The 23569-nt window shown below is 58.0% G+C and overlaps 3 protein-coding genes across 13 annotated transcripts in view; 1 reads left to right on the top strand and 2 right to left on the bottom strand.

The window, feature by feature from the left end:
- Positions 1-2221: 2221 nt before the first annotated feature.
- LOC133626484 (mucin-2-like) lies at positions 2222-10525 on the bottom strand. 6 transcript variants are annotated; one of them, XM_062006104.1, is made up of 6 exons: positions 10297-10525; positions 7535-9229; positions 4285-4677; positions 3995-4111; positions 3613-3698; positions 2222-3480 (listed from the first exon to the last, which is right to left on the bottom strand). In XM_062006104.1, the coding sequence occupies exons 1-6, from the start codon at positions 10391-10393 to the stop codon at positions 3406-3408; spliced, it is 2463 nt and encodes an 820-aa protein (XP_061862088.1). In that variant the 5' UTR covers positions 10394-10525; the 3' UTR covers positions 2222-3405. The 6 variants fall into 6 exon arrangements, with proteins under 6 accessions (XP_061862088.1, XP_061862089.1, XP_061862092.1 ...); XM_062006105.1 differs by having other exon boundaries at positions 4324-4677; XM_062006108.1 differs by lacking the exon at positions 7535-9229.
- A 177-nt stretch (positions 10526-10702) lies between these two features.
- On the top strand, positions 10703-14332 carry LOC104562410 (deoxyribodipyrimidine photo-lyase). Its single transcript, XM_062006134.1, has 10 exons — positions 10703-10722; positions 10867-11128; positions 11300-11445; positions 11603-11785; positions 11964-12122; positions 12449-12647; positions 12732-12884; positions 13164-13285; positions 13389-13548; positions 13740-14332. Exons 2-10 carry the CDS (start codon positions 10879-10881, stop codon positions 13892-13894), a joined length of 1527 nt encoding a protein of 508 aa, XP_061862118.1. The 5' UTR covers positions 10703-10722; positions 10867-10878; the 3' UTR covers positions 13895-14332.
- A 417-nt stretch (positions 14333-14749) lies between these two features.
- The window catches only part of RUBCN (rubicon autophagy regulator), a 30615-nt gene continuing 21795 nt past the window's right edge, over positions 14750-23569 (bottom strand). For 5 of the 6 annotated variants that reach the window (XM_062006097.1, XM_062006098.1, XM_062006093.1 and 2 more), the window contains 9 exons: positions 22020-22080; positions 20933-21065; positions 20505-20650; positions 20097-20161; positions 19354-19592; positions 18906-18967; positions 18555-18708; positions 18087-18180; positions 14750-17263 (listed from right to left, as the gene is read on the bottom strand). In XM_062006097.1, coding sequence (XP_061862081.1) covers positions 17100-17263; positions 18087-18180; positions 18555-18708; positions 18906-18967; positions 19354-19592; positions 20097-20161; positions 20505-20650; positions 20933-21065; positions 22020-22080 — 1118 coding nt within the window. In that variant the 3' untranslated portion in view covers positions 14750-17099. Of the gene's footprint in view, positions 17264-18086; positions 18181-18554; positions 18709-18905; positions 18968-19353; positions 19593-20096; positions 20162-20504; positions 20651-20932; positions 21066-22019; positions 22081-23569 lie in introns of those variants that run through there. The other variant, XM_062006096.1, reaches the window with a different exon arrangement.

Below are 23569 nucleotides of genomic sequence, written 5' to 3'. Positions count from 1 at the left end.
TAGGATGGACCTCTAGAGCTCATCTAGTCTACCCCCTGTTAAAGCAGGTTCCCCTCAACCAGGTCACACAGGAACGTGTCCAGGTGGGTTTGGAAAGCTCCAGAGAAGAAGCCTCCACACCCTGCCTGGGCAGCCTGGGACAGGGCTCCCTCATCTGAAGAGAAAAACAGTTTTGCCTTAGTTTTAAGTGGAACTGTTTGTGTTCCAGCTCATGCCCATTACCCCTTGTCCTGTCACTGGGCACTGCAGAAAAAAGTGTCACCCCATCCTCCTGACACACACCCCTTAGGTACTTATCAGTGCTGATGAGGTCCCCCCTCAGTCTTCTCTTCTCCAGGCAAACTGCCCCAGGTCCTGCAGCCTTTCCTCATCAGATGCTTCCAGCCCCTCTTGTCATCAGCCCACCTGGAGGCACCAGCCCATGGTGTTCTGGGACCAGCACCATCCACAGACACTCATGCCTGCACCTCCTGCCCATGTTGTTCCCAAAAATCCCCGTTTCCCTTGCTGCTCCCTCAGCAGAGTCACGGGGGTGACTAACCAAACTTGCCCCTCTGCTCTGGCATTGGGGCACATGATCCCAGGAAAGCCTGCAGCCACCTTGAGTCGTCAGCCTTTGTCTCAAGGATGGTGCCCTGTTTCTACCCTGGGAAGTGCTTTTCCACTGATCCTTCTGCTATGCCTGAAGCCAAGGTCCTGGCCAGCCTCCAGCTCCTGCAAGGATAACTGTCATCCACAGTTATCGGAGACCAGAGCATTGCATGGGCACAGAGCCCCTCAGGACTCCCACAGCTATGGAGCAATGCTGCAAATCCTGGTGCCTGGGGGGCTTTGCACCATCCAGCACGTCACAGCATGGCCCTGCAAGGTGCCTTATCAGCCTTCCTGGAATTAATGGGCTGCTTGTTCCAGCTCTGCAGAGATCCCAGCATCTCCTACTGGCACCGGGCCGGCCTCCTGGCAAGGGCATTCGAAGAGGGCTCAGGAGTGATGGGGGGTGGAACCGGGTTATCCATCAACCCTGAAGGTTCTGGATGACTTGGCAGGCTGGGCATTTTGCAACACCCTCCTGCCAGACAGCAGGAGACAGGCTGCAGCCACCCACAAGGGTGGAGGAGAGGGGGACACTGGAAGGGACACCCGAGTCACAAAGCACTTGAGACGTGCATCCTATGAGGCTGCTGAGCTCTCTGAAGGGACTGCTCCTTTGGACAGTGCTGATAGATGAGAGTGTGTTAGAGCAAAGAGAATGAGAAATGACTTATGGGCTGGAAAAGCAGCAGGACCCAGATCCCAGATCCGACCCAGATCCCAAGGCCCCTGTGGCAGACAAGCAACCGTGGGGTGCAGGTGGCAGCCAGTACCCTCAGGGATGGCAGGAATGGAGAGCAGGGACAGTGCCAGGAGCTTCTCAGAGCAACGTGTCCCAAACACCTGGGCAGTGCCCACCATCCCCAGCCTGAGGGGCTCAGTGAGACCAGTGCATCTCCTTGCCCCACCGCCCCCTGACCACACTAGGGGAGGAAGGCAGCCACACCGGCAGGGGACAGCGAGTGCCCCGGTCACCTTCTCATCCCGGCACTTCAGGACCTTTTCCTCCCTTTGTGACGCAGTTTGGCTCCATTACCCTGGCCTTGGCCCCCAGCCATGTCCTGGGGTCTGAAGTTATGGATTCAACAGCCGGAGAAAGCAGCCCGGTGGGACGTGGTGTGGGAGGACTCTTGGCCTGGCTCCACGGCGTAGGCAGAGCACGAGGATTTCTTTCCCAGCACCCCACCAGGCATCCAGCACAGGGACCCCTTCCAGCAGGCTTTGCCCTGCTCCCTGGCTCCCTGCCCATGTGCTAAGAGATGTGCTAAGACATCTTGTTGCTAATAGCTGCAACAAGTCCCCAAAGCCAGGCAGCATCCTGAAGAGCAAAGGGGCAATGCTGTGGAGTCAGGGGCATCCCAAACAAGAGCACCCTGACGAGCTGCCTGGGCTCAGCCTCTAGCCCCAGCCCAGCCTCCCCCAGGGTCTGCAAGCTAGCAGGCAGCTGGGTGATCTCAGGATGCCTTCCCCATCCTGTGCAGCTGCTGGCTCCTTCCCAGATGGGTGACAAGCCGGGGAGCCCAGGAGCATCCCTAGGTTTGGCATCCCACAGCCCCACACCCCCTCCCAGTCCTCCCTGCCAGCCAGGAGCAGGGATCAGCTGAAAATAACCCCTGATGAGCAACACAGCTATTTTGCTAATCATTTCAGTTTTTAATCTCCCAGCGAGGTGACTTGCTTCGGCTAGTAATTGCTTCAGCTGGATTTTATCTGGGTAATTAATCAGTTAATAAATGACTTTGCTGCAGGGAAACAGACTCTGTGGCTGTCTCCTTAGCTTGGGACTGGAAAAAAACAGGGAAGGAGAACAACCCACGGGATTTCCACAGCTCTACAGTGCCCACAGCTGCGAGGTGTCATGGGGCAGTGAGCACCAAAGCAAGGACCCCCAGCCTGTCAGGGTGCTGAGCCGCTCTCAGGAGTGTCTGCAATGTCCCCCACCGTGGGGGACAGCCCTGAGCCCCACTGTGAAGCCTTTGGGACTCAGCTGGTTTTCCTTGACAGTACCTCTGTTGGATGGAGAAGCTGAAAACTGGGGAAAGCAACTTGTGAAACAAAGAAGTCATCACCTTTGCCATGGAAAACGTGGGATTTCCCTTTAGTGCCCAGCCTGTGGTGGCATGGGTGTGCTCCTCTGTCAGCAGTGTCACAGGCAAGCAAGTGAGAGCCAGTGTGCCAGGCTCTGGCTTCACTTGCTCTCTGTGCTGCCAGGCTCAAGGAGCTCAGCTGGCTCCAGAACAAAGCTCAGATGGGTGAGAGAAGCTCTTTTCCTCTCCTGACTCCTTCCCAGAGCCATCCCAGGGTCTATTTTGTCCCGCTCTTCATGTGAAGCAGCCATGGGGCATCTCTTGAAGGCACTGCAGCTTCCACAAGTTGCAAACCTCAGACGTCACCAGCACTGAGCCCCTGAGTGCCCTGGGCATAGCAGTGCTGGGGGCTCCAGGTCCATTAGTCCCCAAGGTGACTTTTGTGGCTGAACCATCTCAGTCCCAGCTGTAAGAGCCCAGCCCTTGCAGGGTTGTCTCCTGCCAGAGCCCCAGCAGCACTGTGGGAGTCCCACCATGGGAGTCAGGTCTGGTGCAGGGTGGTGGGAGAACTCGGGCTCTACACACAGGCTGTGGTGGGAAGGAGCAGGGGCACCCCCGTCCAGGGGGGGCAATGGGGGTCCTTTGCAGGTGTACAGAGAAGGAGGGGGCTGTCCTAGGTTCAAGGGGAGCTGTAAGGATTACCACAAAGGGCTGCAGCACCATGGAGGAAGGAGCTGGGAGCTGGCCTGCCAGCCCAGGTGGGTGGCAGCCAGGTGAGGAGCAGCAATCACGTCCTTCTCTTCCCTCGCCACTCCACCGCCACACCAGCGCATGGGAACGTTGTCTGCAGGTCCCCGCGCAGCTGAGGGGAGAGGACAGACGTTAAACAGTGCCAGAGGGGTCTCAGACCCCTGCTCCCCACCTATGAGGGGCCTGAGCCTGGACCACACTGGCTGGGAGATGCCAAGGGGAATCCAGTCCAGGCACACCTCACCTTGGACAACACCAGCTCCTGCACTGTGGTGTTCCCCAGGTCCAGGGGGATCGTTAGCCGCAGTGACAGAAAGAGGTGAGATGTACCTAGGGACAAAAACCATGCCTCTGGTTACTGCCCTTGAACCTTTGGCTGTGCCAAAGGATCTAGGGGTCACTCCCCAGAATCTCTGGCATAGACACAGGACCTCCTCCCAGCTTAATCATGTCATGGACACCCTCCACCATCAGAATAACCTTTCACCTGTGCAGCAAACCACATCTCATAGAGCATCAATGCTCCTGTGTTGAAAGCACAGCAAAAGCAGTGGGTCTCCAGGACCCTGGAAGCCCAAAGCCACTGGTACTGGGGGGTAGCAATGCCCGTGGGGCACTGCACTTACTGGTATTGGACATGGCAGTGGGGCAGACGGGCAGCGTCGTCGGCAGGTCTGCAGGGGTGCTGAAGGAAACCTCTGGAGCCTGGGTTGAGTCAGCGGTGGGGGAAGAATGCTCCATCCCTGGGCAAAGCAACATTAGGTTAGTGCTGTCTGCAGAGAGGTGCAGGATGCTCCTCCAGCAGGAGACTGACTGAGCCCAACTGAAACCAGCCAAATCCATGCCCAGCACTCCCCGGGGGATCTGCCACCCTGACCATGCCCCTGCCTTCCCGGCATCCCACAGCTGCACCCACCTGTGGCTGCACTGGAGACCCCAGGCACTGTCAGAATACCTGGGCTAGACTCCACAGTCAGGGTAGAGATGCCAGGGGTGGTCCCAGCCAGTTGGCTGGGCATAGGGGTGCTCCCAGAGCTCTCTGTGCTGACAGCAGGGGTGGCCGTTGTGTCCGCCAGGGCTGTCGGTGCTGGTGTGGTAGGAGGAGGCATGGTGGGAGCTGAGGAGCTGCCAGTCCGTGGGGATGGGCTGGAACTTCCTGAGGTGGAGGCACCCATTTCAGGGCTGGAGGTAGGGAGGGTGGCTGTGGTGGTGGAGTCAGTGGTGGGCAGCAGCGCTGAGGTCTCCGTAGGTGTCAGGGAGGTAGGGAGAGTCGGGGACACAGTGACTGTCACATCCGTAGTGGTGGTCCCTGCAAGGAGGCAGAATGAGGCATGCAAGGGCTGGCACTGAAAGGCTGAGGCCATGGCTGTGCTGGGAACAGTGCAGCAGCACCACCAGCATGAGCTCCCCGAGAGACCTGAGCTACAGATCAGCCGTGGATCATCAGGAGTGGGGATTCACCATCCTGCATGGATCAAACTCATGAAACCCCTGAGCAGGCATCAGCCTTGCACACCATGTAAATCCCTCAGCCTGGCAAGGCCAGAACAAGCCATGGGTATCCCTGGTCTCGGGGCAGAAGCTCCTGTAGACACCAGTGCTAAGACTTGTTCCACCACCTTCCCTCATCTCTGAAGGAAGTCAGACAATCAGACAAACCCGTCTGACGGGAAGAGGGGTGCAGGAACTGGTGACCGTGAGACAGGCTGGAACTGCAGCTGCAGCAGTTTACACAAAGCCCTCTGCTGCAGATAGTCAGGAACTGATAGTGTTGGATGTAAATAATGGCAAAAGGGAACCAGCCCCACAGAGAAGGGGCACAGAGGAACAAACCCATTTGCAGCTCAGGGAAGAGTTGTTAGAGATGTGCAGTGACCCGTGAAAGCTCTTCAGAGTGTTGAGGGATGTGGGAAGGCTTGTCCTCTCTGCCCATAGGGACCCCATGCTGGGGCAGCCCCCTGTCCCTGGCACAGCCCAGGCTCCTCTATCCCTCTCCAAAAGGATACACAAGACAGCCTGGCTGCCCAGGCCTCTGCTAAGCAGTATCTGTGAGGTGGCAGCTCTGTGATGCCAGGCTGGATTTCCTGGTGAGCCCAGCACAAACCTGTTGAGTCTGGGGCTCTGTTCACACAGGGATGGGGATCCAAGCTATGAGCCACTGACTGCTGTCAGCCAGCCCCCCCAGAAACTCCCAAACCCTGCTGCAGCAGCTGCCTCCCCGAGCTGCTGCAGGCAGCTGCTGGTTAAACAGTAATGTGGAGAAGGGCAAAGGTCTGATCCTAGCCCTGTCGGGGGGTGTCTGCACTGGAGGCCCTCATCCCTACACAGAGGAGGAGCAGTAGTCCACTGCTGCTTCCCGTTTAGCAAACAGCACCCACAGCCTGTCACTGTCCTGCACCCCACCGGCACCCACTGTGACCCCACCGCCCCGAGAACGACGTTCCCCCCTCCCCATGGGGAGCATCAGCCCTTACCCATCGTGAAGCTCAGCAGCAGCAGGGGCAGGGGCCAGGGCAGCCACCCTCTCTGCCCGGCCATGTCCAGGGGGGCAGGAGCTGATGCCCTCCTGCAGGCACCAGCACTAGCAATTCCAGGTCTCCTTTGCCCAGCAGTGAAGCATCCAGGTGGGTCCGTTTACTCCCCAGGAGTTGGCAGCAAAGTGAGGGTTTCCACCTGATGCAGATGCTCCCGGGGACAGCTGCGATGCCAAGTAGACATCAGCTGCACGTCTGGAGCCAGAGCAGCCACAGCAGGGCAAGGCCACCACTGAGACAGAGAGAGTACCTGCACTGAGGACTGTGCTGTGCTCTGCCTGCTGAGGGGACAGGGACGACGGGAAGAAGCCCGAGGAAGCAGCTGAGCTGCCTGGGGACGGTCTCTGCACTCCACCACAGGGGTGATGCTCGGTGGTGGCTGCCACCAACGCCCTCAGGAGACAACAGCCCTCTGTCTGAGCGCGAGGAACTGGCCGGGAGAACAGGCGCTGCTCAGGAAGGGCGTGCTCCAGGCTGAGGGTTTGTCCCCTGGGCTGTCTGTACAGGCATCACTTCCCCGTGTCACAGTGTGTCACGGCTCAAGCACATTGCTTACAGCCAGAGCCACTTCCTTCTTGTCAGGGTCAGGGGCAAGAGCAATCGGAGGTGCCTGCAAGCACTGGGCCAGGGTACAGGCTCTGCAGGGGACAGGCATGCTGGAGGGCTGCCGGGGCACAGCCACTGTGCTGTAGTATGGCTGCGGCAGGGCACTGCCAGGGCATGGGCACACTGACTATCACTGGGGTACTGGGCTCTGCTGTGATGTCTCACACTGTAGGCATTAGGCCAGGATACAGGTACTCTATCAGAATACAGCTGCCCTGCTGGGGTACAAGGACACCAGGGACACTGCTGAGGGATATGTGCATGGCAGGGGCACCACAGTCTCACTGCCAGATTCAAGTGCACAGAGCTGGATGTTGCCAAGGTACAGGTGTAGCTGCAGGGTAAAGACTCCTGGAAACAGCACCAGGATACAGCCAGGCTGCTGGGGCACAGGCACTCAGGGAAGGACACTACCAGGGTATAGCTGCCTGGGGGTACTGTCAGGGTACAGTCCCACTCCTGGTGTACAGTCATACTGCTGTGGCACAGCCATACAGTCATGGAACAGGCAGGGTACAGTCACACTTCTGCAACACCATCTCAGTCTCAGGGTACAGTCACACTGCTTGTGTATGGTCACACCGCTGGAGTACAGTCACACTCCTGGAGTACAGTCCCACTCACTGGAACAGGCTCACTCCCAGGTACAGCCACACTCCCTGGTACAGTCCCATTCGCTGGTACAGCCCCACTCTCAGGTACAATACCACTCCTAGAGTAGAGCTGCACTCCCAGGTACGACCACACTCCCAGGTACAGCCCCTCTTGCTGGTACAGCCGCAGTCGCTGGTACAGCCGCACCCCGCGGTCCCGCGGCGCAGCAGCGTCTCCCCAAGCCCCGCCCCACAGACCCGGTGCCGGTCCCGGTGCAGTGGGGTGGGGGTGTGTGTGAGGGAAAGCCCCGTCCCCGCTGCGCGACCGCCCTGGCCCGCAGGGGCACCCCGAGCCCGCCCGCACAGCCCGCGCCCTGCGGGAGATGCCGCGGCCGGTTGTCACCCGGCGCCCGCTGACCGCGGCTGCACTCACCCGCGCCGGCCCCGCGGGAACCGGCCCCGGCCGCCGCCACCGACGGCTGGCTGCGGGCAGCGGGGCTCCCGGACACCGCTGTGCCGGTGCCGGGCGTGCCCGTGGTGTCCAGTGAGGCTGTCGACGGCTGCTCCGAAGCGACTGTTGGTGCCGATGCCGCGGGAGAAGAGGCACTGCCGGTCGCTGGGGCTGTGCTGCCACACACCGTGCTCACTGCTGGCCCTTGGGTGCCGGTCGCTGGGGCTGTGCTGCCAAGCACCGTGCTCACTGCTGGCCCTTGGGTGCCGGTCGCTGGGGCTGTGCTGCCACACACCGTGCTCACTGCTGGCCCTTGGGTGCCGGTCGCTGGGGCTGTGCTGCCACACACCGTGCTCACTGCTGGCCCTTGGGTGCCGGTCGCTGGGGCTGTGCTGCCACACACCGTGCTCACTGCTGGCCCTTGGGTGCCGGTCGCTGGGGCTGTGCTGCCAAGCACCGTGCTCACTGCTGGCCCTTGGGTGCTGGTCGCTGGGGCTGTGCTGCCAAGCACTGTGCTCACTGCTGGCCCTTGGGTGCCGGTCGCTGGGGCTGTGCTGCCAAGCACTGTGGTCACTGCTGGCCCTTGGGTGCTGGTCGCTGGGGCTGTGCTGCCAAGCACTGTGGTCACTGCTGGCCCTTGGGTGCTGGTCGCTGGGGCTGTGCTGCCAAGCACTGTGGTCACTGCTGGCCCTTGGGTGCCGGTCGCTGGGGCTGTGCTGCCACACACCGTGCTCACTGCTGGCCCTTGGGTGCTGGTCGCTGGGGCTGTGCTGCCAAGCACTGTGCTCACTGCTGGCCCTTGGGTGCCGGTCGCTGGGGCTGTGCTGCCACACACCGTGCTCACTGCTGGCCCTTGGGTGCCGGTCGCTGGGGCTGTGCTGCCACACACCGTGCTCACTGCTGGCCCTTGGGTGCTGGTCGCTGGGGCTGTGCTGCCAAGCACTGTGGTCACTGCTGGCCCTTGGGTGCCGGTCGCTGGGGCTGTGCTGCCAAGCACCGTGCTCACTGCTGGCCCTTGGGTGCTGGTCGCTGGGGCTGTGCTGCCAAGCACTGTGCTCACTGCTGGCCCTTGGGTGCTGGTCGCTGGGGCTGTGCTGCCACACACCGTGCTCACTGCTGGCCCTTGGGTGCTGGTCGCTGGGGCTGTGCTGCCAAGCACTGTGCTCACTGCTGGCCCTTGGGTGCTGGTCGCTGGGGCTGTGCTGCCACACACTGTGGTTACTGCTGGCCCTTGGGTGCTGGTCGCTGGGGTTGTGCTGCCAAGCACTGTGGTCACTGCTGGCCCTTGGGTGCTGGTGCGAAGCATGGTGCCCACCCAGGTGGAGGAGAGAAGAGTGGAGGTGGAGGGAGGCAGCGTGCTTCTGTCAACTGCAGTTGAGCTGTCAGCCAGGGCTGTGCTGGTCCCCACAGATGTTACAATGGGTGTCTCAGCATGGCTGGGTGTCATAGCCGTTGAGGCTGCAGTTGGGGTGCTGGTGGTGAGCCCCAGCCTTGCTGGGGTTGAGTCAGGCAGCACTGTAGTTGCGTCTGTCACCACCTCTGAGGTGGAGGTTTCAGGGCTGGAGGTAGGGAGGGTGGCTGTGGTGGTGGAGTCAGTGGTGGGCAACAGCGCTGAGGTCTCCAGGGAGGTAGGCAGAGTCGGGGACACAGTGACTGTCACATCCATAGTGGTGGTCCCTGCAAGGAGGCAGAATGAGGCATGCAGGGGCTGGCACTGAAAGGCTGAGGCCATGGCTGTGTTGGGAACAGTGCAGCAGCACCACCAGCATGAGCTCCCCAAGAGACCTGAGCTACAGATCAGCCGTGGATCATCAGGAGTGGGGATTCACCATCCTGCATGGATCAAACTCATGAAACCCCTGAGCAGGCATCAGCCTTGCACATGGTGTAAATCCCTCAGCCTGGCAAGGCCAGAACAAACCATGGGTATCCCTGGTCTCGGGGCAGAAGCTCCTGTAGACACCAGTGCTAAGACTTGTTCCACCACCTTCCCTCATCTCTGAAGGAAGTCAGACAATCAGACAAACCCGTCTGACGGGAAGAGGGGTGCAGGAACTGGTGACCGTGAGGCGGGTTGGAACTGCAACAGTGGAGTTTACACAAAGCCCTCTGCTGCAGATAGTCAGGAACTGATAGTGTTGGATGTAAATAATGGCAAAAGGGAACCAACCCCACAGAGAAGGGGCACAGAGGAACAAACCCGTTTGCAGCTCAGGGAAGAGTTGTTAGAGACGTGCAGTGGCCCGCGAAAGCTCTGCAAGGTGGCTGCAAGGTGGCTGAGGGACACAGGAGGAGGAGATCTATGGCTTTAGCTCAAGGCTCGCAGCAGGTACAAGCCTCAGGTTTATTCCCTGTGCTCAACACTGCTCTTGCTTTGTGTCAAGTACAAACATAGGCATGGCATTTGCAGTTTTCCCAGCCTGTGGTATCCCGGTGATGCCACCATCAGGGCAGGACTGTTTGGTTGTTGCACAGGCAATGAGCCTAGCCGGAACCAAGGGTGAGCAAGGAGGTCCAGCTGGGACCAAAGTCATCTCTGCCTCGATAGAGACAGGTGAGAAGCAAAAGAGACAAAGCTCAACTTGTCTCGCCTGTGTTGCAAAGCACAGCCCAGTTCGCTCACTTGGACGGGGCTGAGATGCCAGAGAGCAAACAGCATCCCAGAGTGTTACACCTCCATAGGTGAAACCACCCTGAGACCACCCTGGAGAACGATCCCTCCCCACATCCTGCTCAGCCCTTACCCAGCGTGAGATCCAGCACATCGAGGCTCAGCAGCAGCAGCAGCAGCCTGGTCAAGGATAGTCCTTCTCTCTGCCCAACCAGAGCCAGCACCCCCATCCTCCGTGTGGGGACAGGTCCCTTGCACCCAGAGGGACACAGGGCGAAGGGATGGGGCCAGTGGGGAATTACGCTGCCGAGTGATGGCTGTAGGTGATCTGAGCTGTTTCCTTGTTCCCGGGGGCCGGTGCAGCGACGATGTCCCCGGCGCGCCCGTGGGCGCGCCGGGGACATCGTCGCTGCACCGGCCCCCGTGTGAATGGAGAAGGCGGAACCCAGCGCTGACACCACGCCTCCTGGCCAAAACAACACACCCCTTCCCCAAAACACCACGCCTTTGAACACGCCCCTCCTCTTGTGTAACGCTCGGAGGGCCGCACGGTCGCTGGGTAGGGACCGGGACCCCCGGGAAGCGGGGCGGGTTGGGTACCAGCATCCCCTGCACTCTGAGGGAGGGATCTGGATGCCCACCGGGAGCTCAGGACGGTTCTGTTTTGTGTTTTGGGACGGCAACCACGCTGCTCCGGGCAAAGGCAGTGATAAAGATGTGGCGGGGGCAAAGGAAGAGAAAGGCTGAGGCCGCGGAGCCGCCACGCGCGTCTCGGAGGAGGATGAAGGGAGAGAAGGAGGAGGAAGAAAAGGAGGCGGTGCATGAGGCCCGGCGGAGGACGGCCCCGTCCGTGCGAGAGTTCAAGTACAACAAGAAGCGGGTTCGCCTCGTCTCGCAGGGCGATGATCTGAAGGAGGATGCTCGGTGCATCCTTTACTGGATGTCCCGGGACCAGCGGGTGCAAGGTGCGTGGCAGCCGGGAGGCAGAGCTCCCATGGGTAGCAAAAGCCTTGATCCCTTCCCTCGATAGGCCTTGGAGCTGCAGAGGGGACTAGGGGGGATTCCTCTTGGGAAACCCATCCCCATCCCCCCAGCAAAGCATCCTCCCGGCAGTGCCCCGTGTGCTTTCTCCCCAGATAACTGGGCTTTCCTCTACGCCCAGCGCCTGGCCCTCAAACAGGAGCTGCCTCTGCACGTCTGCTTCTGCCTGGTGCCCAAATTCCTGGATGCCACCATCCGCCACTATGACTTCATGCTGAGGGGCCTGCAGGAAGTGGCCAAGGTACAGCAGCTGTGGGGATGCCCGTGCTGGGTGGGACTGGGCTCCTTGGGAAGGGGGAGAGGCAGATCCGTCCCTTCAGCAAACCATGGCAGATCCATCCCTTCAGCAAACCTGCAGAGGCATGGCCCATCCCATAGCCCTTTCCTCCTCGCTGCAGGAGTGTGAAGAGCTGAACATCCCCTTCCACATGCTGCTGGGCTACGCCAAGGACGTGCTGCCCACATTTGTGGTGGAGCACGGCGTGGGTGGGCTGGTGACAGACTTCTGCCCCCTCCGCCTGCCCCGGCAGTGGGTGGAAGACGTCAGGCAGCGGTTGCCAGAGGATGTGCCATTTGCACAGGTGAGTGCCCACACTCTGGGAGGGGAAAACTCTGGCTGGTGAGATGTGGGAGAAAGTTGTCTCCTGCATTTCGTGCCTGCAGAGGTGTGCTGGAGTAACCTGAGCTGGGAGTGTGTGTGTCATCTCAGGACTGTTTGCTTCTGCTGCTCATGCTCACCTCTAGGGGTTTGCTTCCCAGGTTGATGCCCACAACATTGTGCCTTGTTGGCTGGCCTCCTCCAAGCAGGAGTACAGCGCCTGGACCTTCCGTGGCAAGATCAACACTCAGATCCCTGAGTTCCTCACAGAGTTTCCTCCCATCATTCATCATCCATATCCCCCCTCCTGCCTGGCAAAGGTACCAGCGGGGACACCTCCACACCCACTCATGGCCACCCTGGGAGACATTCACAGCTGCTTTGTGATCCTGGGAGGGGACAGCAGGGGATGGGGGCAGGGACCTCCCTGAGGTTACTTGCACGTGGTGAGGAGATGGGGATGCCCTGGGGGAGGGAGCTTCTCACCTCATTCATTCAGCTCCCACATCTCTGCCCTGAAGGGCTTGGTTAAGAGGAGGAAGCTGGCATGGGCTGGGGACTTGTTAGTTGAGGACATCCAGGAGACAATACACCCATGGCTGAAGAGCAGCTGCCAATGCACTCACACTTCCTGGTGGCCACCCAGCCCATCGACTGGGAGGCCTGTTATTCCAGCTTGCAGGTGGACCGCACGGTGAAGGCGGTGGAGTGGGCGACCCCCGGCACGGCCGCAGGGCTGGCTGTGCTCCAGTCCTTCATCTCCCAGAGGCTGAAATCCTTCGGTGCCCACCGCAACAACCCCAACAAGGAGGCTCTCAGCAACCTGTCCCCATGGTTCCACTTTGGTGAGCGTCCCAGGCTCTCTGCTGCAGGACCAAGCACGGTGGCTTGGACCAGCAGCCTGACTTGCTCCCTCCCCACATCCCCAGGCCAGGTTTCCACCCAACGAGCCATCCTGGAGGTGCAGAAGCAGCGGAGCAAGTACAAAGAGTCAGTGGATGTGTTTGTGGAGGAGGCCGTGGTGCGGCGGGAGCTGTCTGAAAACTTTTGCTACTACAATGACAAGTACGACAGCGTGCAAGGTACCAGCCTGGGTCAGGTGGGCAATGCTGGGGGCCAGACTGGTACCCAACTGGTCACCCCAACTTGGCAGTCCTGTTTCTGCTAGGAGAGGGGCTGTGAGGGCACTAATGTGCCATCATGTGGTACCTTCTGGAGGTAGGACAGGAGCTGGTGGATGCCCTACTCAAGGCTGGTGCCTCCAAGGCATGGTGCCCTCAGTAGCCCAGTTGTCCATCCCTTCCTTGGGGCCCTGCAGGGGCAGGTTGCTCAGTGGCGTTCCTTATCTGTCTTGCTCACAGCTGCCTACAGCTGGGCACAAACCACCCTGAAGCTCCACGCCAAAGACAAGAGGCCTTTTCTCTACAAGCTGGAAGAGCTGGAGCAGGGGACCACACATGACCCGCTCTGGAATGCTGCCCAGGTAGTGCCTTGCATCTCCCTCTCTCAAAAAGCGGAGCCTTTGCCCAAGGGGCAGAGGTGACCTGGCATGGACTGACCCCTTGAAGCCATCCCTTTCTCCCTAGCTCCAAATGGTCCGGGAGGGCAAGATGCACGGCTTCCTGCGGATGTACTGGGCCAAGAAGATCCTGGAGTGGACCCACTCCCCTGAGGAGGCCCTGCAGTTTGCCATCTACCTCAATGACCGCTACGAGCTGGACGGGAGGGACCCCAATGGATACGTGGGTAAGCTGCAGGATGGAGGCACAGGGTGGGGGGTCTTGTCTCTGATGGCCAGGGCTGTGGTGCGGGAGGAGGGCTCTGCAGACACTCCAGCCCACGCTTCAGCCTCTCCCACTTTGCACCCACATCCCCCCTGCTCTCAGGCAGCCTCTGAGCACGGGGAAGAGCTGACGCTGTGTCCCCACGCCCGGCAGGCTGCCTCTGGTCCATCTGTGGCATCCACGACCACGGCTGGACGGAGCGGGCCGTCTTCGGCAAGATCCGCTACATGAACTACGCCGGCTGCAAGCGCAAGTTCAAGGTGGATCAGTTTGAGCGTCGCTACGCCCCACAAACGCTCTCCCAGTGATGGACACAGCATGCCTTGAGATTGCTCATGCCTCTCTAGTGCTGGGGGCATGGGGGCCTTTGCCAAGGTGCCAGCTTGCACCTTCCGCCCAGGGCTGGCCCCGGGTGCTGTTGCAGGGCGCACTGTAACCATGACAAGCCCCACAGCCCTGCAGGTTTCTTCTCTGCCATCGCCCCCTGCTCGAGCTGCTGCGCTGGGGCTGCTGCTGGGGCTGTGTGTGTTCGCTGGCAGCCGCACAAGCCCATCCTCAGTGTTCCTGTACCTGCCACAAACCTTTTCTACAACTCCCTGGGACTAAGCCCAAGTGGCCATTGAAACTCCTGCTGTGCTGCCCCCAGGGAAGCCCTGCCCCGCTCCACACAGAGCCCGTGCTCTGTACACATGTCCTCCAGCCCTCGTGTTAAAGCTTCCAGTTTGTACCTCTCATGTCTCTGGTGTTTATGGGGGGAATGCAGGACACTGCTGTGAGGGGAGAGCCAGGCTGCATGGGACAGGGATGTAAGCAGGGATGGGACAGCCAAGGCCATGCCCCTGGGCCCCGCTGCTAGCAGCAAAGGCAGGCTCAAGAAGGGGACAGGCACTACAGAGAGCCCCTTACGCAGTGGCTTGTACCTCCTGCCCCTCCAGTGGGCAGTTTGCAGGGAGAAGCCACAAACTAGATGGCTTAGTCAAGGGGTGGTGACAATAACCCCCTCGCCGTGACATCTGCCTATTGCACAAGCTGTTCCCCCTTGCCATCAGGTTGTGCATCCTGCTCCCTCCCTGCCCCTGGGGCCAAGCAGCACTGCAGCACTGACCCCAAGGTGGGGATACACACAATCACCCCTCCTGAAACGATGCCACAACACAACCAGGCCCCTTATTAAGGTAGTTTATTAGGGACGGCATTTTTGTTGCTACGCTGTGCAATAGTCCCGTGGGAGAGCTCCAATTGATGGCCGGGAAGAGCCTTGCTCTCCCTTACAAAGAGCTCACTGCCTCAGCCAGTTCCAGTGTCACTTGTAGCAGTCAGTGCTGGGCACCACTCTGCCCTGGAGATCTCCGCTGGGTTTGCAAGTCTCATTGCTGCCAAAGTCCATGGTGGAGGGTAGAAACCACAAAAAAGGCCAAAATCCCTTCCCTCTTCTCTAAATGTACTCAGTGCTTCTAGAAAGGGACGTGAGCAGCCTCTCATCTGCTGTCCATGACATTAAAGTGCTTCAAACAAAACAGGGTGGATGGAGGTGTGCTGCTGAAGCAGCTCCAGGGAAGAGGGTGCCAGCTCCAGGCAGCAGCAGGAGGGCTCAGCTTGGAGTTGGGAACACACAAGGCCAAGGTGGACCAGTGCCAGAGATGTCAGTGCAGAGATGGAGAGCGAGCAGAAGAGCAGCTGCTCCCCTGGGGAAAAGAAGCAGAAGCAAGACAGGAGGCTGCAAAAACACCAGGGGTGCAAGCAGGGAGCTAATTTCCTTTCCTGGGCTACACCTGACTTTGTCAGGATGCTGCAGGCAGGGGAGAGATGCTGCCATGCAGGAGCCTGGCCCCCAGCAGCAGGGCTTGCAGCCACCCACCCCAACTGAACCCCATCACTACCTCTCCTGGTCTCAAGCCTCTCCCTCTGTTCCTGCTACCCCCACTGGGACAGCCCAGGAGGGGTCACATACCAGCCTCAAGTCAGGGCAGGCATGGCAGGAGCCATTGGCCCTGGATGTCTTCTGCCAGTGCATTGCTCCCCAGTCCTTCAATGCCCTTCTTGCACATACACAGGCCACACCATCCTTCCAAACACCCCCCTGCCACCCCCATCCCACCCATGCTAGGGTGATGGGGATATTCATCTGTGCCACGAGCTAAAGCATCCCTCTGCCATGCACAGGCACCTCCTCAACTGGTCACAGAGCTCAGCTTGTACTGTTGGGTCCTACCCTGCAGAGCCGTCAGTTTGGGCAGGCAGCCCTGCACTGGGGAGGGACTAACCCTCTGCAGCACCACAGTGCCAAATCCCTCTCCCCCATGCAAGCCCCCATATTGCACAGGCTGCCTGGCCACCCTGCTTCACTGCAGCTGGGATGCCTTGAGGCTTTGCCTGGCTCAGGGCTGGAGAGCTGGAGATCTGGTGGGAAAGGAGAGAGCTGGCAAATGCCAGCCCTGTCCAGGGGTGAGGAATGAGGAACAGGACAGCCCTGGAGGTTTTATACTGGTGAGTCCCAAGCAGATCACACGTCCCCTAAAGAGGCACTTCAAGCAGCACCTTCTTGGGGGGAGAACACGGAGTTAAAAATACAAACAACCGCCTTAAAACAAGACACAACTAAATCCAGTAGATTAAAAACCAAAAACCCTATGAGGACAAAGACAGAGGCTCAGGGGAGGCAGCTGGAGGCTGAGCCTTCCCCTGCATCCACCAGGCCTCAGGCAGAAGGCTGCACACAAGGTGGGTGTTGGTGCCACCAGAGTGAGGTCCCATGTCACCCTTAAAGGAGGATATGTTCCCCAGGGAGGACAGAGGAGGAGGAGGAAGGGGGGTTGGAAGCTTTGCCTACCGCATCCTCCAGCCACGGATCCACTGCCGCCCAAAGCCCTGCAGCACCGGCCCCCTCGTGTGGCTGCTCCAGAGGCAAAGCCCCTCGGCAGCACAGGGAGAGCAGCTCAGCACAGACAGCACCGAGAGGAGAGGCACCAGCCTGGCGTTGGCACCACTGCCACCTCCTCTGCTCTGATCCTCAAGTGAGAGCAACTGCTCTCTCGCAGTGTCCCGAGCCACATGTGAGAAAGGGAGCTGTTAAATGTACAACCAACCCCAACCCCCCACCCTTCCCTCCATGCACACAACCCCCAGCAGCAGGACGGAGCACTCAGAGAGTTGATTCCCTCCTCCAAGCAGCAGACGTGGCCAGAGCTTCCTAGTATACAGCTGATGGGCAGAAAGTGCTGAGTTCCCCCAGAGATACTGCTGAGGAGCAGGGAAGGGGACTGGCAGCACAGCCCTGCCTGGTCCTGCACAAACAACTGCTCGGAAAAGGCATCAGGGACTTCAAGCAGCACCTGGAGCAGACCTAGATGATGGAAGATGCCCCTTTCCCAGCCCTGCACTAAGCATGGGGGAAAACAACCCTTGGGGACAGTGCTCCTGGCAGCCCTCATCTCCAGTCTGTGTGGCTCAGTCTCTGGTGACAAAGGCCACACATGTAAATGAACCCATGATCTGCTCCTCCGCTGCAACGTCTCATGTGGCTGCCACCACCTCCGGTTCCTCCAGCTCGTCTTCGTAGTCCGAGATGTAGGACTCCATGCTCTGCTTGGCCAGCAGCTCCCTCCGGGCCTGAAGCCGCTCACAGCGAGGACAGCGGGTGGATTTGAAGCAGGACTTGTGGTAGCAGGCTTTGCATTCTGTGGGGGAGAGCATGGCTGAGAGCTGGCAGAGGCTGACACAGACTGCCTGACTCTCTGCACCCTGTGGAGGGATGCTCCAGGCTTGTCCAGGAGGACATTTCAAACCAAAGCAGTGGCTGAACAAGCACCACAAGCAGAGCTCCAGCACCATTCTGGAGCAGCAAGAAGTCACACTGCAGGGTCCCTGCACCAGCTTGCAAAGCCTTTGGGATCACTAGCAGGAGGTTTCCTGCACCACACAAGGTCCTTCCCTAAACTTTCCTGATTCTCCAAGGAAACAGTGACTGCCCCAAGTTTACTCTGGCAACCACGTAGCCATTTCAAGCCAGTTCAGAGGTTGGTCCCAAGCTGCAAGGACAAGCTCTGCTTGGCCATTAGTACTGGGCATTATCAAGGATGATGCCTGAAGGGGCCCAGGGACTTCTTGGCAGGTAGGAAGGGCACACAGACAATGCCTTCAGGCTCATTCTGCACTACAAGGTCAGCTCCAGATACACAAGCGGGCGAGCTGCATGTCCTGTAACCACAGTAGAAGTGAAGCCCATGGCTCCTAAACACACATCTACTGCTGCTCAGGCAGGCAGCACACAGTGTGGTCAGGAGGGGATCTACATATTCCATCACGCCAGCAGCTCTTATGAAACACCATCAAAATGCTGCTCTGCTGCTGTGACAACATGGTACAGAGACACAGGCCATGCACCGATACTCTGGTCTGGCTGGCTCTGTACCTCTCACTAGTACAAATGTCACTCAAACTGGAGGAGGATCTTGGCGGCTGCAGGGTCTGTCCCCTCCCTGTTTCTCCCCAGCATCTCACCTTCACATGTCCTGCACTTGTTGAGCTCAAAGGGGAAGATGATGTCATCCTCATTCTGGCAGAACTCGCAGATGAAGCCCTTGGCTTGGCAGAGCTGGAAGAAGAAAAGGTGAGGAAAAAGCAGCTAAATGCTTTTTATCTCTCTGGCAAACAGGGCAGGAGACAGAGCAGGGCAGGGCAGCAGGACATGGTGCCCTACTCTAACCATATGGCACAGCCCTTCCCCAGCATGAAGCACAGCAAGGCAGAATCAACATGTCTCAGGGGTCAGGGAGACTCAAAATGGGGTAATAAACATTCCATACATGCTGAATAGGAGCTCTGTGGAGCAGGCAGGAGTAGCTAACATTGAATCAGTTAATTTGGTGGCCACCCTGCACATCAAAGGCCTCCCCATCAGTTATCTTTGCAGCAAAGCCTGCTCCCAAGGCTGTGAAGCCATATGGGAGGCAGGCAAGGAGGCCTTACCATACACTTCTCAACATGCAAGCTGCCTGCTTTCAAGAGCTCTGTGAGGCGAGGCACCAGGTCCCCTTTCTTGATGGCACTGAGGTCATTCAGTGAATAGAGGTGCAAATCCTCCGTCAAGTGGCCAGGCACTGCATCAAAGGAGTCTAGGAGGCTGCAAGGAGAGAAACCAGAGCTCAGAGCAAATCAACTCCACTAAATCCTCTCTTTCCACCGTTTCTGCTTTCTCTTCCCCTCCACTTCCCTCTCCCCCATTGCTCGTTGCACAGGCTGCACAGATCCTTAGTGCACATTGCCGTGGAACTGATCCAGGACAGCAAAGCAGCTTCATCTCACAGCCCAGGGACTCACTCTTTTGCCAGCCGGCACGTCTTAAACATGTTCTTCATGTGGAAAAGCTGGATTCGCAGCAGCTGGAGGGGAAGGGGGGACACACAAGAATTAGTAAACAGAGTATGGTCCTTGGCCAAGCAGGTCTGCCCCTGCTGAAATGACCACTGTTTCCTCAGCTGCTGCTCCCCTGCTACTGAAGTGTTTACACCACGCAGGGCAAAGCGAGCAGTCATTGTCATCATGTGCTGCAGGAAATAAAGCAAAGCCCAGCTGGACACCAGGCACAAATTCCTTTTGAAAGCCCTGCATTACTGGACAAAGAACAAGAGGCAAATGGAAACCCACAGTACTGAGGTTTTAAACTTCAAGAACTGAAATAGCAACTTCTCTCCAGCTTCCCTGGAACAGTTTACAATTGGCAGCCACCCAGCTCACCCCACTCAGGAAGGCATGGAAAAGGTCATACCCACACTTGGTTGAGAGACTTCACTTTGCGGTACAGGGAAGGATTGATATCCTGCACGTTGAAAAGTGGGTCACTCCAGATCTTGCTCAGCAGGTCTTTGGAGAAGTTGCTCACGTAGTACTTGCTGAAGTCCCACTTGCGCAGGATGCGGCTGGGGATGATGGTTTGGGCATTCTCATGGCAGCACTGGCAGAAGTACTTCCCCAGGTACTCACAGTAGCGCAGCCGCTTGATGTAATCTGCCCAAAGCCAGGCAGACAGGGAGGTCAGCTCAGCCACGGGTTCTGCCCAGCCACATATTGGACCCCCAATGCTGCACTTCCAACAAACAAGTCACTCTGCCTTGCTGATACCCCCCCGCAGCCCCAAAGCACTCAACACTGCTGTCTGCAAGCACCCTTGACAACTGCAAAAGCATTTGGGAACACAGCTCAGTCTCATGCAGTCACGTCTACACAATCAAAAAAGAGGGATGGTCAAAGAGCTCTGCAGCTGTACCCACAGCAGAACCTGCTGGCAGCTTTAGGAGCCCAACAGATGACTTTGCCTTAGAAGAGTCAACATTTGAAATGGTCTCCAAAGGATAGGCTGGCTGCTCTTTGCCTCCACCAGCCCTGTGACCTTCTGGAGAAGGAGGCTCCTCTGTGGGCAGAGCTGGCAAAGGCACTGTATCACATCCCCAGGGACCTTGTTCTGAGCTCTGCCACCACCCCTGCACTCTGGGTCAGGGTTCCAGCACTCACCAGGATCAGTCCGGATGCCACAGCCTGCACACCGGTAGTTCTGCTTGGCCACGGCCACCTTCCTCCTGCCCAGAGACAGAAAACAATATGCTTGAGGCCAGCCCTGACAGCACGTGGCACCAGAGGACAGGCACTGGCACGGGTCTGGATGGCAGAGATGGCCACCTGCTTTGCCACTTAAATGTGGGCAACAAATCCAAGGGCAAAAGCCTTGTTGTGCACACCAAAGGCACTGATCGCAGGCACTGGCTCCATCACGCAGCACCAGCTGCCGCCGGTGACCACCATGGATCTACCAGGCCTAAAGCCAGGAGAGCCCTGGCAGTGAGGTGGGATGGGGGATGTGTTGATGGAACAGGGTTGGAAAGGGCAGGTCCCCAGAGAGCCCTGGGCTGTGGGGGTCCTTACGTTGGGGCTGGGTGGATGTTGAAGATGATCTGCGGCCGTGGTGGGGCCCACTCCAGGTTTCCACGCACCCGAATCCTCAGCTTGTAGATGTCGGCGTGTTCACCATCATCAGGAGAGATGGGCAGAGAGTCGGGGATGGGCAGGAGCTGGGAGAGGCAGGCAAGAGGGTCAGATCCTTGCCTGGTATCACAAAGGCAACGCACCTGGCTGGTTTGCCAGAAACCTGCAACTGCCTGCCAGGGAATGTCCCCAGGCATCCAGGCACTCTGCAGTAGCACTCAGTTGTGCCCAACCCCAAAGTCCAGACATGACACCTCCCTCCAGCTTCACAGAGGGACCACTGTAACCAGCAAATCCCCTTGGCAATGGGCTGAGCCAGGGCTCCAGGAAAGATCAAATGCAAGATGGATGAGGACTCACACCCCTACCTTCTGCGGGGCATCGTGCTCAGGGACCAGCCACTCCAACTCAGAGGCGGCCGGGAGCTGCATGCCCTCAAACTGCTTCAGCAAGCCCATGGCCACAGCATCTGCTGAGTTAGAACTGAGGAAGGAATGGGACCTAGACAAGAAGGGAGTGGTTAGTACCAGGTCTCACAGCTGTGCCCTCCTCACAACCGAATGCCAGTCCCAGCTCCAGGCAAAGACGCTCCCTTCAACTCTGGGACCTTAAGTCTGCACTGCTACACAGGCTTAAAATTGATACACGTGACTGATCTTTGCAGCTGTCCCCAAGCAAAGCTGGCTAATGGCACAGCAACAACTGTTTAGAAAGGTTATCAAAACATATCTTTCTTAGAAACACCTGAGCCTATTTGCAGGGGAAGCTGCAAAGTGAGAGCCAGTGTCTGTACAAGCCAGAAGGAACTGCTCTCTCAGTATGAGCCTACCCAAGAAGCTGGCAAGCACAGACACAGCTTTGTTTCTCACCCAACAGGCAGAGGGGTTCCAAAGGTGTTTTGCTTTCAGAGAATTAACACAGTAGCTGTGCTCAAAACAGGTTGTGATTCACGTCCCCACAGCCCCCACCTCTCCACCCCAGGCCAATACCAGGAAAAGACCAAGCCCTTCATGTTTAAGCTGGTGCTGCAATGTACAGACAGTCTGTGAGCACTGCTGTGTGCCAGCAGTTCCACCTCTACATCAGAGCACAGCAGCAAGGGCTGGAGAGAAGGTGGCACACCATATAGTATAGCAGGCCATCCCAGGTGAGAGGAGGGAGACAGGGATGCTCAGAGCCAACAGCCAGTCCAGATGCTCCAGGTTGTGCCAGGTCCTCTCCCCAGCCTCTGATGTAGTAGGAGGCATGGGCATCTCTCCCGACACTAGTCCATATTGTATCTACCTCATGTGAATATCCTGATCATCCCAGGTGCTGGGTTTAGGACCCAATGCCCCACTGCTAAATAAAGGAAGGGTGGGAGGTGCAAAGGAATAGCTAATGCACATGGAAGAGCAGAATTTGGCACAAGGGGAACTCAGTACCAAGATGTCTTGCCAAATGTCAAAGACGTACATGGACTCTGAGGAGAGAAAGGACTTCCTGCTGTAGTCTGGGTTCCTCTTGATGTCTGCATCTGAATCACAAACAGAAAAGGTGAAGAAGATGGAGCAGAGCAGAATCACACACTAATTTCAAACCAAAGTTTCACTGTAAAACTCATCAAGCTGTTCAAAGGCACATAACTATAGCATCAACTTCTACCAGTGGCATCGAGCAGCAAGGAGAAAGGCAGTCTGATCAGTCACCTGTGGGAGTTACAAGGGAAGTGCATGGTGGGATGCTGTGGAAACAGGGAGCCTCAGGGTTTTGAGGAGGTAAGTGGTTGCTGGTAGAGGCCACATACCAAGTCCTAGGATTGATATGGCCTGAAGCAGTACACACACAGGAGCTAGAAGGGCAGGACAGCAAGGTTAGCATGAAGGTTTAATAGCTTTCTACATGCAGCACAGATGCTGCGGGGAATCAGCAATGGGATGCAGAGCTCTTCTCTCTACTTGCCCACAACCTGTTAGATCAGACTGTGGCCATGTCACAGCTTGTCAACAACTGCACAGCTGGGGCTTGCAGCCTGAGCTCCCAAGACACATCAGCATCTATGCAGAGAGCAGGCCAGTAGTCATGAGGACCAGCCCTCTGCTGAGGCCACAGACCTATCTCCTGAGGAAGGAGGGGACCAAAGTAAGGTGCAGGACACTGGAGTCCTGTCCCCTCTGTCAGCTGCCCAACAGTCCTGGACTGTCCCATGTGCTCCCTTGGTGCCAGACTTGGGTACCTGGCAGTACTCTGTGGCACTTCATCACTCATCTTTCTTTCACTCCAGCAGGTTAAACCCTGACAGGAAGAATCTTGAAATTCTTCCAGTAGTACATGGCAGTGTGGAAACTCTGCTCCATTGCAGACAGTCCCAGAAAAGGTAAGGAGAGTGTGCAAGGGGAAAGCACAACAGCTCAGGACAGAAGAGAGGCCAATGCCACAACCTTCAGCCCAGTCAGCCTCCTGTTTTGTACCTCGGGGGAGCTCTAGGAATGGAGTTTACAGTTACCACACCACCCATAGACATAGGTTTGCATCTCATAGAATCATAGAACGGTAGGGTTGGAAGGGACCTTTAGAGATCATCTAGTCCAACCCCCCTGCAGAAGCAGGTTCACCTAGATCAGGTCGCATAGGAACATGTCCAGGTGGGTCTTGAAGACCTCCAAGGAAGGAGACTCCACAACCCTTCTGGGCAGCCTGTGCCAGGGCTCCCTCACCTGAACAGTGAAATAGTTTTTATCTCCTCCTGACACAGTGGCCCACGGTCTGGCTGGGAGAGGCATAGTTCAGGGTCTCTGCTCCCCCACCTCACACAGATCAGCTACACAGACCCACACAGAGCCCATCTGATCCTGGCCAGGAACCAGTTGCACACTGAGGACAAAGGAATCCCAGCCTGACTGAGTACCACCCCCAGGCTGTTGCCAAGGGGAGCAAGTCCCAGTCCTGTCTGTAAATGTACAGACTCATGCTGTACAGACTCACGGTCTGAGCACCAGCACCTCTAACAGGAGCCATGTTCTGGT

Source organism: Colius striatus, chromosome 12 (assembly GCF_028858725.1).
Source record: "Colius striatus isolate bColStr4 chromosome 12, bColStr4.1.hap1, whole genome shotgun sequence".
Lineage (NCBI taxonomy): Eukaryota > Metazoa > Chordata > Aves > Coliiformes > Coliidae > Colius > Colius striatus.
The sequence above is the reverse complement of the archived record's forward strand: the minus strand, read 5'-3'. Positions and strand labels throughout refer to the sequence as shown.